Below are 12,252 nucleotides of genomic sequence, written 5' to 3'. Positions count from 1 at the left end.
GTATGTATGAAATATACTAAAATATACTAGACCATACTTGGCTTTGTTCTATGAAAGTATTAGAGGAGAGAGACAAGCTGGCAGTATCTAGTTAAAGCGAAAAGTTATAATAAATTGCATGCATATCGGACTTATTGGGTCTTAGCTTGTATGTGAAGACCCTGTTCACTTGTCCGTTCAGACTTTATTTGTATGTCTTGTTTTAAGAACCATACATAGATGAGTGATCCATTACTAGTATGCAACAGAGATAAACAGATGAGCCCCATTAATTATTATAGGGTCCATTTGGGTTCCATTTTTTAGAATGGAAGAAAAAGTTCTACTGTATCTTTATTTTTTATGCTTCAAAAACCGGCCACCAAATGGACCCCATAATAATTAGTGCGACCCTCTTCTTCTGTTAGTATACAATGGAGGACTTATTTAGTTTGCCTTTTCCGAAAACAAATGGAATGTGCAAACGCAAATGTGAATAGAGCCTTAAAGAGTTGGTTACTGGCGAATTTGGAATTTAATAACAGAAGAAGTCCAGGAGATAGAAAAAGAAATAATAATTGTAGAGAACAGAAGAAAGTCGAGCATGGGATGAACTTTTTTTGATTATATAGTAAGAGAAGTGGTCCTCTTAGTTCTGATAGCTTCCTTATAAATGGTGTGAGTATTGGGTACATGACACATTATTTTTCATAATTCTTTCTGCAGAGTTGGACGTGAGGACATACAGAGGAGACAGGACATTGTCCTCAGTGGACATTTTATCCGTGATGAGCACTGTATTTTCCGGAGTGATATGATGCTCTGCGGGTCAGGTAATATGATCAAATACTTTGTGCTGCAACATTGTCTTAGCTCAGTAATGGAGAGCATCATTTGTAGTAAGAAATACTTAATGTTATTTTTTTCCCGTCTCACAGTTGCGGTGACACTTGAGCCTTGTGAAGGGGCCGACACATATGTTAATGGGAAGAAAGTGACAGAGCCGTGCGTGCTTCGATCAGGTGAGAATATACAGTATACCCCATACTCAGGCCTTGTGATAAGTAAGAAGTACCTGAAGCTACCTGGAAAGCAAATATACTTATAACCAGTAGATAAGGAAAGAAGCTACTTTGTGGCTTCAGTCAATAATTAGGAGAACACAATATAATGAATTTATTGATGAGAATAATAAGCCAATATCTGCAATGACATGCCACGAATCCTAATGGCTGATCAATATGCTCAGATTGAGTCTGTCAATGCCATGTGGGGCATGATAACATAATCAATGGGATGACTATTCTGGGGAAAACAATGCCTCCATGACTAGTCACCCACTAATTATCTTATCACTACTGCAGTTATAACATTGTTTTTTGGTATATGAAGGAATCAATAAGACTATCAAAGCAGCTTGTTAGGAAGGATATAAAGGTATCAACAAAATACATGGGAGCGGTTTGGGGGGGTTTAGGGGAGCTGTTGGGTTCCCTTTAAGCAAATTCTACTTCAAGAGACCCTGGAATTGTTAGAACCCTCCTGTTTGTTTTTTCCTTCTTGTGTTTTGCGGTCCATCTGCCTTTATATTCCAGCTCCGCCTTTTTGGCTGTGCTGGACTTCAGTGTTTGACTGTTTCTCTAGCCAGGTGCTTCTGTGCCGTTCTCTGTCAGTTCGCTTGGTCCTTCCGGGACCTCTAGTACCTTTTTGTCTGTTTGTCTTTTTGTGTTCTGCAACAACTTCTTTGTTTAGGAGCTGTCCCTTTTTTGTTCCAGTCCTTAGTTCTTTTAGGGACTCCTCCCCTTATGCTATAGGTCTTCATTCAGACTAGCCGAGGACTAAGGCGGGTCTGTTCGCTAGGAACAGGCAGCCCGCTACATCGTAGGGATTCAGCTTAGTCTTACTGTAGGGACAGTTTTCCCTTATCTTTCCTTAGTACATGTTGCAGATCATAACAGGAATAGTATTTTACTGCATGTACTGAAATTACCGTACATCTGCCTTATAAATAAAAATATTTCCACATTGCATTTCACATTGCATTCTCTGGTGTCCATTTGCTATATGCACCAGGATAGGCTCCCATTTACCCAACAGGGACCAAAAATCATGCTCTGGCCTTCATCAGGCCAAAGTAGCTTTTTTTTGCAGAATAAAACAGAGATGGAATAATGCTACAGACTGTGCTATTGCAAACAAACATATACAGTAAAAATAAGTATACCGCAAGTATATGGTTTTCCAAAATGGAAGCCTGTAGACAATGTATGACACTGTCTGCTCGCACAGTGGCATACTTCAAAGATATAGTTTGGAAATCTTCCATACCCAAAAGACCCTTTAAGAGTAATCAACAAGTAATATATTTTCTTGAGTCATCTTCTGTTAGACTAAGTAATAGTATAGTAAGCTATTTAGTTATTTAAATCCGTTTTTGGGAGAACTTTCTTAGCGTCACTGATCGTAGCCACTCATTCATGTTTACGTATGTTTTTTATTTAGGTAATCGAATCATTATGGGGAAGAGTCATGTGTTTCGCTTTAACCACCCTGAACAAGCCCGCCAGGAGAGAGAACGTACTCCTTGTGCAGAGACTCCTGTAGAACCTGTGGACTGGGCTTTTGCTCAGCGGGAATTACTCGAGAAGCAAGGTATTGACATGAAGCAGGAGATGGAGCAAAGGTGAGTCTGCGCGTAAAGCAAAGAGATTTGGTTTTCAGATACGTTTCTTCTTATGACATGTCAATCACGTGCCATAACAGTCATATCATTAGCGGATCCCAACAGGAACCTCTACCAACTGATGACAATAAGCCATTACTTACTGGTTTTAATGGAGAGATGACCTTGTACCCAAGATTAACTTTTCACTCAAAAGTAACAAATCATGATGATTGTTCTTGCTAACTTTGTATTACATCCTTCAGGCCAGGAAGAGTGTACATTTATCAGTCCTTAATTAAAATCAGGCCCTGCTTTGTATTCATGACAAAATCTAGTTTTTGTCTTTCAAATGTAGACATGTTGACATACTTAAAGCCACCAAACACAATATTTTTGTCAAGAAAGGTCAACCATCCAATGTCTACGGGGCTCACCTGACTTCCCTGGAAGAAAGGTTGGGCATGTTGAATTTCAATGCAGAATTCTTTTGCTCTTTGGTTGTATAAGCCGTCCCCTGAGGAATCTGACAGCAGCTTATTTCCCTCTCAACATCAAAAACACATGAACACTCAGCTAAGCCAAGTGTTAATATGTATTATAGATTCTAAAGAGATAGCCATTGGCCAAAATGCTTATAAGATATATGGGCACCTTTAAATGTCAAAGAGGACCTCACTGTACTTAACATAATGCATCCACTTTTTTTCCATTAGACTTCAGGAACTGGAAGATCAGTACAGAAAAGAACGCGAGGAAGCAAATTACCTCCTGGAGCAGCAGAGACTTGTAAGACCTTGACAGAATATGTATGGGAATAGGTTAGGTTGAAGCGCTGATATATTTCTTTTACTGTAGTTCAACATGTGGCATAAATGCGGCTTAAGATATCGCCTTTGAGGGTTTTAACGCTTTTGCAAAGTCAAACTATTTTTATGGAAAAATATTGTTGATATTTTTTAACTGTGATATTTTTCTAAAATTTTTTTTTGAACCTTTATTTTAGTCCTTTTAAGACACTTAGGTACTTATATCATAGAATTAATGTGCATTATGTCCTGTTAGTGTAAAAGTGATCACATGGCAAGCCTAAGGGCCTTTATTAGATCCCTAAATGATATAGAAATTCACCTGAACCCCACAATCACGTTTCAGAGCACTGACATGGAAGCAAAGTTGTTAAAAGGGTGTTATAAAGTGGTTTAGTAGCTATCTTAGACTTAATGAGGCTGGTGTATTTACTTAAAAAATCAATGTCAGAATGACTGAATAATACTTTTGCAAAATACTTGAGCATAAATACTTGAGTGTGCACTTAACAATAGTAAGGAGATACCGGGAGCTGTTGTCATTAGTGATGAGCGCGCATACTCGCAAGTACTCAGTATTCGCCCGAGCATCTCAGCACTCGAAATGCTTGGAGCTCGCCGAGTACTTGTGTATTAGGTAGTGTAGGTAGAACAGAAGCATATTACACATATCCATCTCAACAAACAGTCATTCTCAGGACTAATCCATCTGCAGAGATATCAGGCAGGCAGTGTATATAGGCAGGCAGGGTGTATATAGCAGACTGCAGTGCATATAGCACAAGAAGCTCCATTCCAATTCTGTCTGCTGCTGCTGTTAGACATTTCTAGACATAGGCCCGGGTCTCAGGGGCCAGGAATAATTTTTTTTTTGGATCTTAATCCTCATTATTTGCTTAAAAAGCTATCCAGAGAACATCGTTTTTCTGCACCATTTGCTTGTTGGCACTGCAGAATTCAGCCAGGTCCTTTTCATATTACAGTGCTAAAAATCCAGCTATTTTAAACTGTGGTTTGTGCGTCACATGGATCACATCTACGTTTTCAGAAAATACTGCCATTTCTGGCCTCCATTAAAAATTTGTTTCAGTGTGTCAGCGAAGTTTTTGACACCGGATTGCTGTTCAAAATAGTTACCTACAGGCCAGGTATTCAAAACAGTGTTTTCTCCATCACACTGATCACATATACGTTTTCAGAAAATACTGCCATTTCTGGCCTCCATTAAAACATTTTTTCAGTGTGTCAGCGAAGTTTTTGACACTGGTTTGCTGTTCAAAATAGTTACCTACAGGCCAGGTATTTAAAACTGTGGTTTCTCCGTCACACGGATCACATATAACTTCGCTCCAAATTCAGCCATTTGTAGTGAGCGTGGAAGATATTGTCTTCCATTTAAAATGGGCAAGGCAGGTGGCAAGGGACAGGGAACTGGATGTGATGGTGATGGTGCATGCAGAGGCCAAGGCTGTGGGCAAGCTGAAATTGTGCCACAACAAACACCCACGTCTTCTCGCCCGACCTTCCTGTCCCAATTCCTAGGTGACCGAAGCACACCACTATTGAACCCAGAGCAGTGTCAAAAGGTTGTTGGTTGGATAGCGGATAATGCTTCCAGTCACTTTGCCACCACCACCACCACCCTGTCTTCCACACGGTCAAGTCTCAGTAGCCGTGAGTCTGGACTGCATATTCCTCACCCTGATCCTCCTTCCTCCCACCATGCCGAGTGCCCGGAGACAACTGATCCCACACTTGGACACTCCAAAGAGCTGTTCACTTTTCCATTTATAGATTCGGGCCTCTCGCCCGGTCCACTTGAAGCGGGGCTAGAGGAGATCGCATGTAGCGATGCCCAAATATTTGAGCAGCCACGGTCACACGAATGCGACGGTGGGAAAGTGTCACAAGAGGTGGACGATGATGAGACACAATTGCCAGAAAGGCAGGAGGAAGATCAGGGTGCGGAAGTGGAAGATGAGGTGGTGGATGATATAGTAACTGACCCAACCTGGCAGGAGGACATGCAGAGCGAGGACAGCAGCACACAGGGGGAGGGAGGCAGAGCACCCCAACAGGCAGGAAGAAGCAGTGTGGTGGCCGCAGACAGAAGGCAGGCAACCATTCCCCGCAACACCAACACGAAGGAAGTTGCCAGAACAACTGTTAGGTCTTCTCGAGTCTGGTTGTTTTTTAATGACTGCCGATAACCCCAAAAAGGCCATTTGCACCATCTGCCAGGCCAGCATCAGCAGGGGTGGCAAAACTAGCAGCCTGACCACCACCAGCATGATCAGGCACATGTCAGCAAAGCACTCGACTTTGTGCGCCGAACCCCAGGGTCCAGGAACAGTGTCTGCGGGTGGCACCACTGCTTCTTCCACTGTTGTGCATGCAAGTCAATCCCCTGTCCATGGTGCATGCGAAGATGCCTCCTGCCCTGCACCTGTCATTGCACACTCTCAAGTAGCAGCATCAGAAAGCACGTCCACGTCCTTGTCCCAGCGCAGCGTTCAGTTGTCCATACCCCAGTCCTTGGAACGCAAGCGCAAATACGCAGCCAACACCCCACAGGCCACACTACTAAATTCCCACATTTCACGACTGCTTGTGCTCGAAATGCTGCCTTTTAGGCTCGTGGAGACGGAAGCATTCCGCAACCTGATGGCGGCGGCCGTCCCTTGCTACTCAGTCCCCAGCCGCCACTATTTCTCCCGGTGTGCCGTCCCGCATTACACAAGCACGTGTCCCAAAACATTAGCCGTGCCCTCAACAATGCAGTTACCGGGAAAGTCCACCTAACCACGGACACGTGGACAAGTGCTTGTGGGCAGGGACGGTATATATCGCTGACGGCACACTGGGTTAACATAGTGGAAGCCGGGACCCAGTCGGACCTTGGGACAGAACACGTCCTCCCGACGCCAAGGATTGCATGCCTAGGTCAATCAGGGTTGCTCCCACAGTCTACATCTTCTGCACCTCATCCTCCTCAGCTTCCTCCTCCTCTTTAGCCTCCATCTCCGAAATGACCACATCAGTTACAAGCTGGAATCACTGCAGCACTGCCTCGGCCAAGCGGCTACAGACTGTGCTGAAGCTAATATGCTTAGGTGACAAACCGCACAATGCTGAAGACTTGTGGACAGCTCTGAAAGAGCAGGCAGATCTGTGGATCACACCACTGAACCTACAGCCAGGCATGGTCGTGTGTGACAATGGCATTAACCTGGTGGCGGCTCTGAGGCGAGGCGAGATCAGACACATACCATGCCTGGCCTATGTGCTTAACCTCATGGTTCATTGGTTTCTCAAATCCTACCCGGAGCTGCCGGATCTGCTTGTTAAAGTACGACGCCTGTGTGCCCATTTTAGAAAGTCACCTACAGTTTCCGCCACCCTAGCCGTCTTTCAGCAGCGTTTCCAGCTTTCGGCTCACAGACTGGTGTGTGATGTCCCCACGCCTTGGAACTCTACATTGCAGATGTTGGGAAGGATTTGTGAGCACAAGAGGGCAGTTGTTGAGTACCAGCATCAACAAGGCCGTCGGTACTCAGTTCAGACTCCACACATAAGACCTCAGGAGTGGACATGGATGTCAGATATATGTACCATCCTCCAAAACTTTGAGGACTCTACCAAGATGGTGAGCGGAGATGATGCCATAATTAGCGTCACCATCCCACTTCTCTGTCTTCAGAAACGCTCTCTGCTCACAATCAAAGAGGATGCATTGCAGGCAGAGCACGATGAGATGGAGCAAGGAGCCATACAGGGTGATTACACACAGCCAAGCCTCATCTCATCCCAACGTGGATTGGGTGACAATGAGGACGAGGAGGAGGAGGAAGGACAAGAGCTAGTTTCATGCACTATAGACGGTACTACCTGCACAGCTGTCATACCGTCTGTTCAGCGTGGATGGCCAGAGGACAGAGAGGAGGAGGAGAGCATGGTCAGTCATCCTCTTGGTGAGGACACAGAAGTCTTGCCTGTTAGTAGTCTGGCACGCATGGCTGAATTTAAGTTACACTGCCATCCCGCTTCTTTGTCTTCTGAAACACTCTCTGCTCACAATCAAAGAGGATGCATTGCAGGCGGAGCATGATGAGATGGAGCAAGGAACCATGCAGGTTGATTACACATAGCCCAGCCTCATCTCATCACAATGTGGATTGGGTGACAATGAGGAAGAGGAGGAGGAAGAACAGGAGCTAGTTTCCTGCGCTATAGACGGTACTACCTGCACAACTGTCATTTCGTCTGTTCAGCGTGGATGCCTGAGGACACGGAGGAGAGCATGGTCAATCGTCCTCTTGGTGAGGACACAGAAGTCTTGCCTGTTAGCAGTCTGGCACGTATGGCTGAGTTTATGTTACGCTGCCTTTCCCATGACCCTCGCATTCTCAAAATTTTGGGTGACAATCATTACTGGTTGGTGACACTTCTAGACCCACGCTACAAGGAGAACTTTATATCTCTTATTCCTGAGATGGACAGATCTACAAAAATGGGGCAGTACAAGAAGGCCCTTGTTGCGGAACTATTGAAAAAATTCCCATCTGAAAACGCTGGCGGCAGAGGTCACAGTTCATTGGAGAACCTAGGACTACAGGCGAGAGAGACACAACTCCAATCCATCAGAGGCAAGGGAACACTGTCAAAGTTCTGGGAGAATTTTCACAGCCCCTCCCATCGCACAGGCCCAGAGGCGCTGGGTACTCTCACCAAGAGTACAAAGTTTGGGAAGATGCAGAGGGAGTACCTTGCTGACCGTACTACTGTCCTCTGTGCCTTATAATTATTGGGTATCCAAGCTGGATACGTGGAATGAACTGGCTCTCTACGCCTTGGAGGTCCTTGCCTGCCCTGCCGCTAGCGTTTTATCAGAGTGGGTTTTTAGTGCCACTGGTGGAATTATAACTGATAAGCGCATCTGCCTGTCAACTGAAAATGCTGACAGCCTGACTCTTATAAAAATGAACAAGGGCTGGATTGGGCCAGACTTCTCAACACCACCGAATGATAGCAGCGTAACATAAACTCAAATCCAGTGTGTTTTTTTGGGAGGTGTATTCCCATGCACCTTTTCACACCCACACATGGGTATATGACTCGCCCCCTGGCCCGTGGCTCAGGGTGGTCAGACCAATATTGTGGCAGTCTCTGTATCAGTATAACGCAATGTCCGACTACGCCACCCGTGGATTGCGGTCAATAAGAACTGCCGCTGCTGGACCGACCTCTGAGGCTGATGTTGTGAGGGCAGCAGAGTGTAGTATAACTCCCCACGGGAGGAGTCTAGCCTCAGGGCAATGTAGAGCGATGATGGTGGTTGTGGTGCGGGGCGTCCCAGTACTAGTAGTGCTGTACGCGGTGAGAAAGCACAGAGACAAGGTGTTGCAGTTCAGGTTCTTTACTCACAGTTCTCATCCAGGTCACTTGTGCACAAGTAGGACCGCCTGAGCCGTGCTGCGTCCACCAGGCAGGGGGCTCGATCAACCCCCAGGCAATTCCGGAGTGTGGCACAGGACTCCCTTCTATCCTTTCGTCAGCCGTGCCCCACCAGTGACACTACTTCTGTCCAGCTGCCTCGGGTCTTCTCCTGGGAGGGCTGGGTGCCCACTTCCACTTCCCTGACCCTATGTGGTGTGCCTTCCTAGTAGGTGTAGTGAGGGGTCGCACCAGTAAATGATCACGACCACCGGTTCTTTGTTAAGGATTAGTCACCTCCACCAACTTGGGATCCGGTACCCTGTTCTGCCAACCCGTCACCCGTAATCTCCTGGGTCATTAGGGTTCCTTCTGCCTTCGTGTCTCTGGGCCTCTCTTGGTGTTCTGTTCCTTCTTACTTTCCTTTCTGTTCTCCTCTCTTCTCTCGGGCCCCGGCCTCTACTCTGGGCCTGGCCTTGGAGCAGAGCTCCTGCAGAGCCTCTCCTCACAGACTGCACTTCTTCTCTGCACGACTGAACTCCACCCCGTCCTAAGATGGTGCCCACCTCTTATACCTCCCTCTCTGTGTATGAGCCCAGGTGACCTGCAACCAATGGGCTCCTACCTATGCCCAGAAACCAGCCCCTATCTGCTCCCACATCACTAGGTCCCCCCCCCTCCCCACTCCAGGCAGGGAACAAGGTCACTCGAGCCTGCATTTATATTAATGGGAGCACCATCGAGCTGTCCCCCCCCCTGAATGAGGAGTGTAATGTGTGCAGCTACCTGAGCCCTGGTCCACACACCATCCTTACCCGGGAGTGGGATATCACACCTCTGGGTGAGGTGCAATACCTCTGTAGCGAACGAACCCTTGGGGCGCTACATATACGCTTCCTGATTTTGGCTATTTGCTCTTGTCCTCCTCCTTCTCCTCATCCTCATCCTCCACCACCATATCATCAGGGTGACCATGGTCCGTGATGTTCATGTATACCCCCCAGGGTAAATGCTTGTCAGCCCATACACTTAGTGCATGGGCATGACAAGTATAGGTGCAGTGGAGTGCCTCCCAATTTTTGTCAGCCCTTGCATTCACTGCATAGGCCAACACTATAGGAGACCCACTTCCTAATAATGGTAAAAAATGTTCATGAGGCCCTCTACGTCTCTTCCAAGGGGCATTGGAGTGCCTCCCAATTTTTGGCAGCCCTTGCATTCACTGCATAGGCCAACACTATGGGAGACCCACTTCCTAATAATGGGAACATTTTTTCATGAGGCTCTCTACGTCTCTTCCAAGGGCCATTGGAGTGCCTCCAAATTTTTGGCAACCCTTGCATTCACTGCATAGGCAAACACAATGGAAGACCCACTTACTAATAATGGGAACATTGTTTTCAGGAGGTCCTCTGACTTACACGTCTCTTCCAATGGGCATTGGAGTGCCTCCACATTTTTGGCAACCCTTGCATTCACTGCATAGGCAAACACAATGGGAGACCCACTTCCTAATAATGGGAACATTTTATTTCAGGAGGCCCTCCTCTAAGTCTCTTCAAAGGGTTATTAGGGTGCCTCCAAATTTTCAAAGGGGTATTGGGGTGCGTTCAGATTTTGGACAGCACTGCCAATCACTGTATACGCAATAACAGTATAGGATACCCACTCTTTTAGTAATATGGCTCTCTAAGAATAGATATGGCCGACTGCTGGCCCTTTAAGAAGGGTAAAGGTCGCCTGATGGCCCTATAAAAATAGGCTTTGTGACTTTCAGAGTCCCTCCTTCGTAAATGAAACAGGATGTGTCTGATCATGTCGATCACAGTTGAAAGCAATACAAAAGTGCAAAAGCGCATCAAAAACGCTACGTGTGAACATAGCCTATGGTGTGGAGGAATATTTTGGTTTTTAGTTATTTTGCCTTATATAGAAGACATTACCCTGGAAAGGTTAACATATTTCCCAGGAAAATCCATTTTGGTTATGTTTTTGTATGTTTTATTGTGAGTCCGTAAAAGTGTTAACAGCAGTGACCTGGGAGTCAGAAATGCTTCCAGGGGTCTTCCCCATGCTGTTCCCATGTCATTTGAGCACTGTTCCCATCCATTTGGGCAATTTTTAGGCCGTCTGCAGAACGCCGGGGGGAGCCGCCTGAAAAATGCTCGAGTTTCCCATAAACTTACATTGGGCTCGTTGCTCGGGACGAGCACCCGAGTATTCCAATGTGCTCAACTCGAGCATCGAGCACCCGAGCATTTTAGTGCTCGCCCATCACTAGTTGTCATCAGTAATAATCAGACTGCGGACCGTACAGGAACCACAGTACTGATGAGACATAGTCCATATCACAAATACACATTTATATCCAGGTACCTTATAGGCAACATCTTCTTTGATTGGAGTCGTTCTCCTTCTTTTCTTCTCCATTTTGTCCAAACACCATGATGAGATTCGATCTCCAAAGCTTGTCTCTGCTGATCTCCCTCTTCTCAGTCTTCAGCAGCACTTCCCGACATGATGCCCTGAAAAATAAGTGTCATTATACTGCCCCATAAATCAAAATATCTCCAATGCCCCTTTCTAAAATATCCCCCTCACACACTGCCCCTCTCCAAAATATCACCCAAAACTGTCCCTTTCCATATCTCACCCACATTTCCCCTCTCCATAATATCTCTCCAAACTGTCACTTTCCATATATCCCCCACAATGCCTCTCTAAATAACGTCCCCATTACCCCTCACTATACTATTCCCCCTTTCACACTCCTCCGCTTTCCTCATAATATGCTCCATTGCCATATAATGTACCCTCGCAGTAACCCCAACCCTTCCCTTCCCTTCCCTTCCCTGACACCCTCATCTAAAATGAAAGCACATTTCATCTTTGGCTCATTCTGGAGCGCTTACCAGTGTCCCCCGCGTCCTCACCAGTTCTGCGGCCCCGACAGCAGTGTAATAAGGTCAGTAGTGCACTGACGTCATCACACCACTGCATGTCGGGGCCGGGTCTGACAGTCGCTCTGCTTTGCCCCAGTACCGGTGCAACACAGTTTTCAAATGACCATATGAACAAGGGAGCGGGGTCTCCTGGACAGCTCTGCGGGCCACACAACATCCTTCGGGGGGCCGCATGCGGCCTGAGGGACTTATGTTCTTCAGGCCTGCACTAGTCTCTTCCATTTTTTGGATGAGCCTCAGCTATTCAAGTCTATGGGTGAGCAATAAAAACTTGTTCCTATATGGATCATCCATATTGCATCCGTTTTTTATGGGTACATTGCCGTTATTAACATAGGAATCAGTATTTGGTCTTGTATATTTTTATTATATGTATTGATATCATATAGATGTAAGAAACGGACAG

At 46.1% G+C, this 12,252-nt stretch overlaps 1 protein-coding gene across 7 annotated transcripts in view; it reads left to right on the top strand.

The window, feature by feature from the left end:
• The window catches only part of KIF1A (kinesin family member 1A), a 229,126-nt gene that overhangs the window by 151,953 nt on the left and 64,921 nt on the right, over positions 1-12,252 (top strand). For all 7 annotated transcript variants that reach the window (XM_073674513.1, XM_073674511.1, XM_073674514.1 and 4 more), the window contains exons 18-21: positions 706-812; positions 918-1,001; positions 2,482-2,662; positions 3,358-3,430. In XM_073674513.1, coding sequence (XP_073530614.1) covers positions 706-812; positions 918-1,001; positions 2,482-2,662; positions 3,358-3,430 — 445 coding nt within the window. The remainder of the gene's footprint in view (positions 1-705; positions 813-917; positions 1,002-2,481; positions 2,663-3,357; positions 3,431-12,252) is intronic.

Source organism: Phyllobates terribilis, unplaced genomic scaffold, assembly GCF_046119375.1.
Source record: "Phyllobates terribilis strain yellow unplaced genomic scaffold, ASM4611937v1 Scaffold_3__8_contigs__length_932513732, whole genome shotgun sequence".
In the NCBI taxonomy this organism is placed as follows: Eukaryota; Metazoa; Chordata; class Amphibia; order Anura; family Dendrobatidae; genus Phyllobates; species Phyllobates terribilis.
The sequence above is the reverse complement of the archived record's forward strand: the minus strand, read 5'-3'. Positions and strand labels throughout refer to the sequence as shown.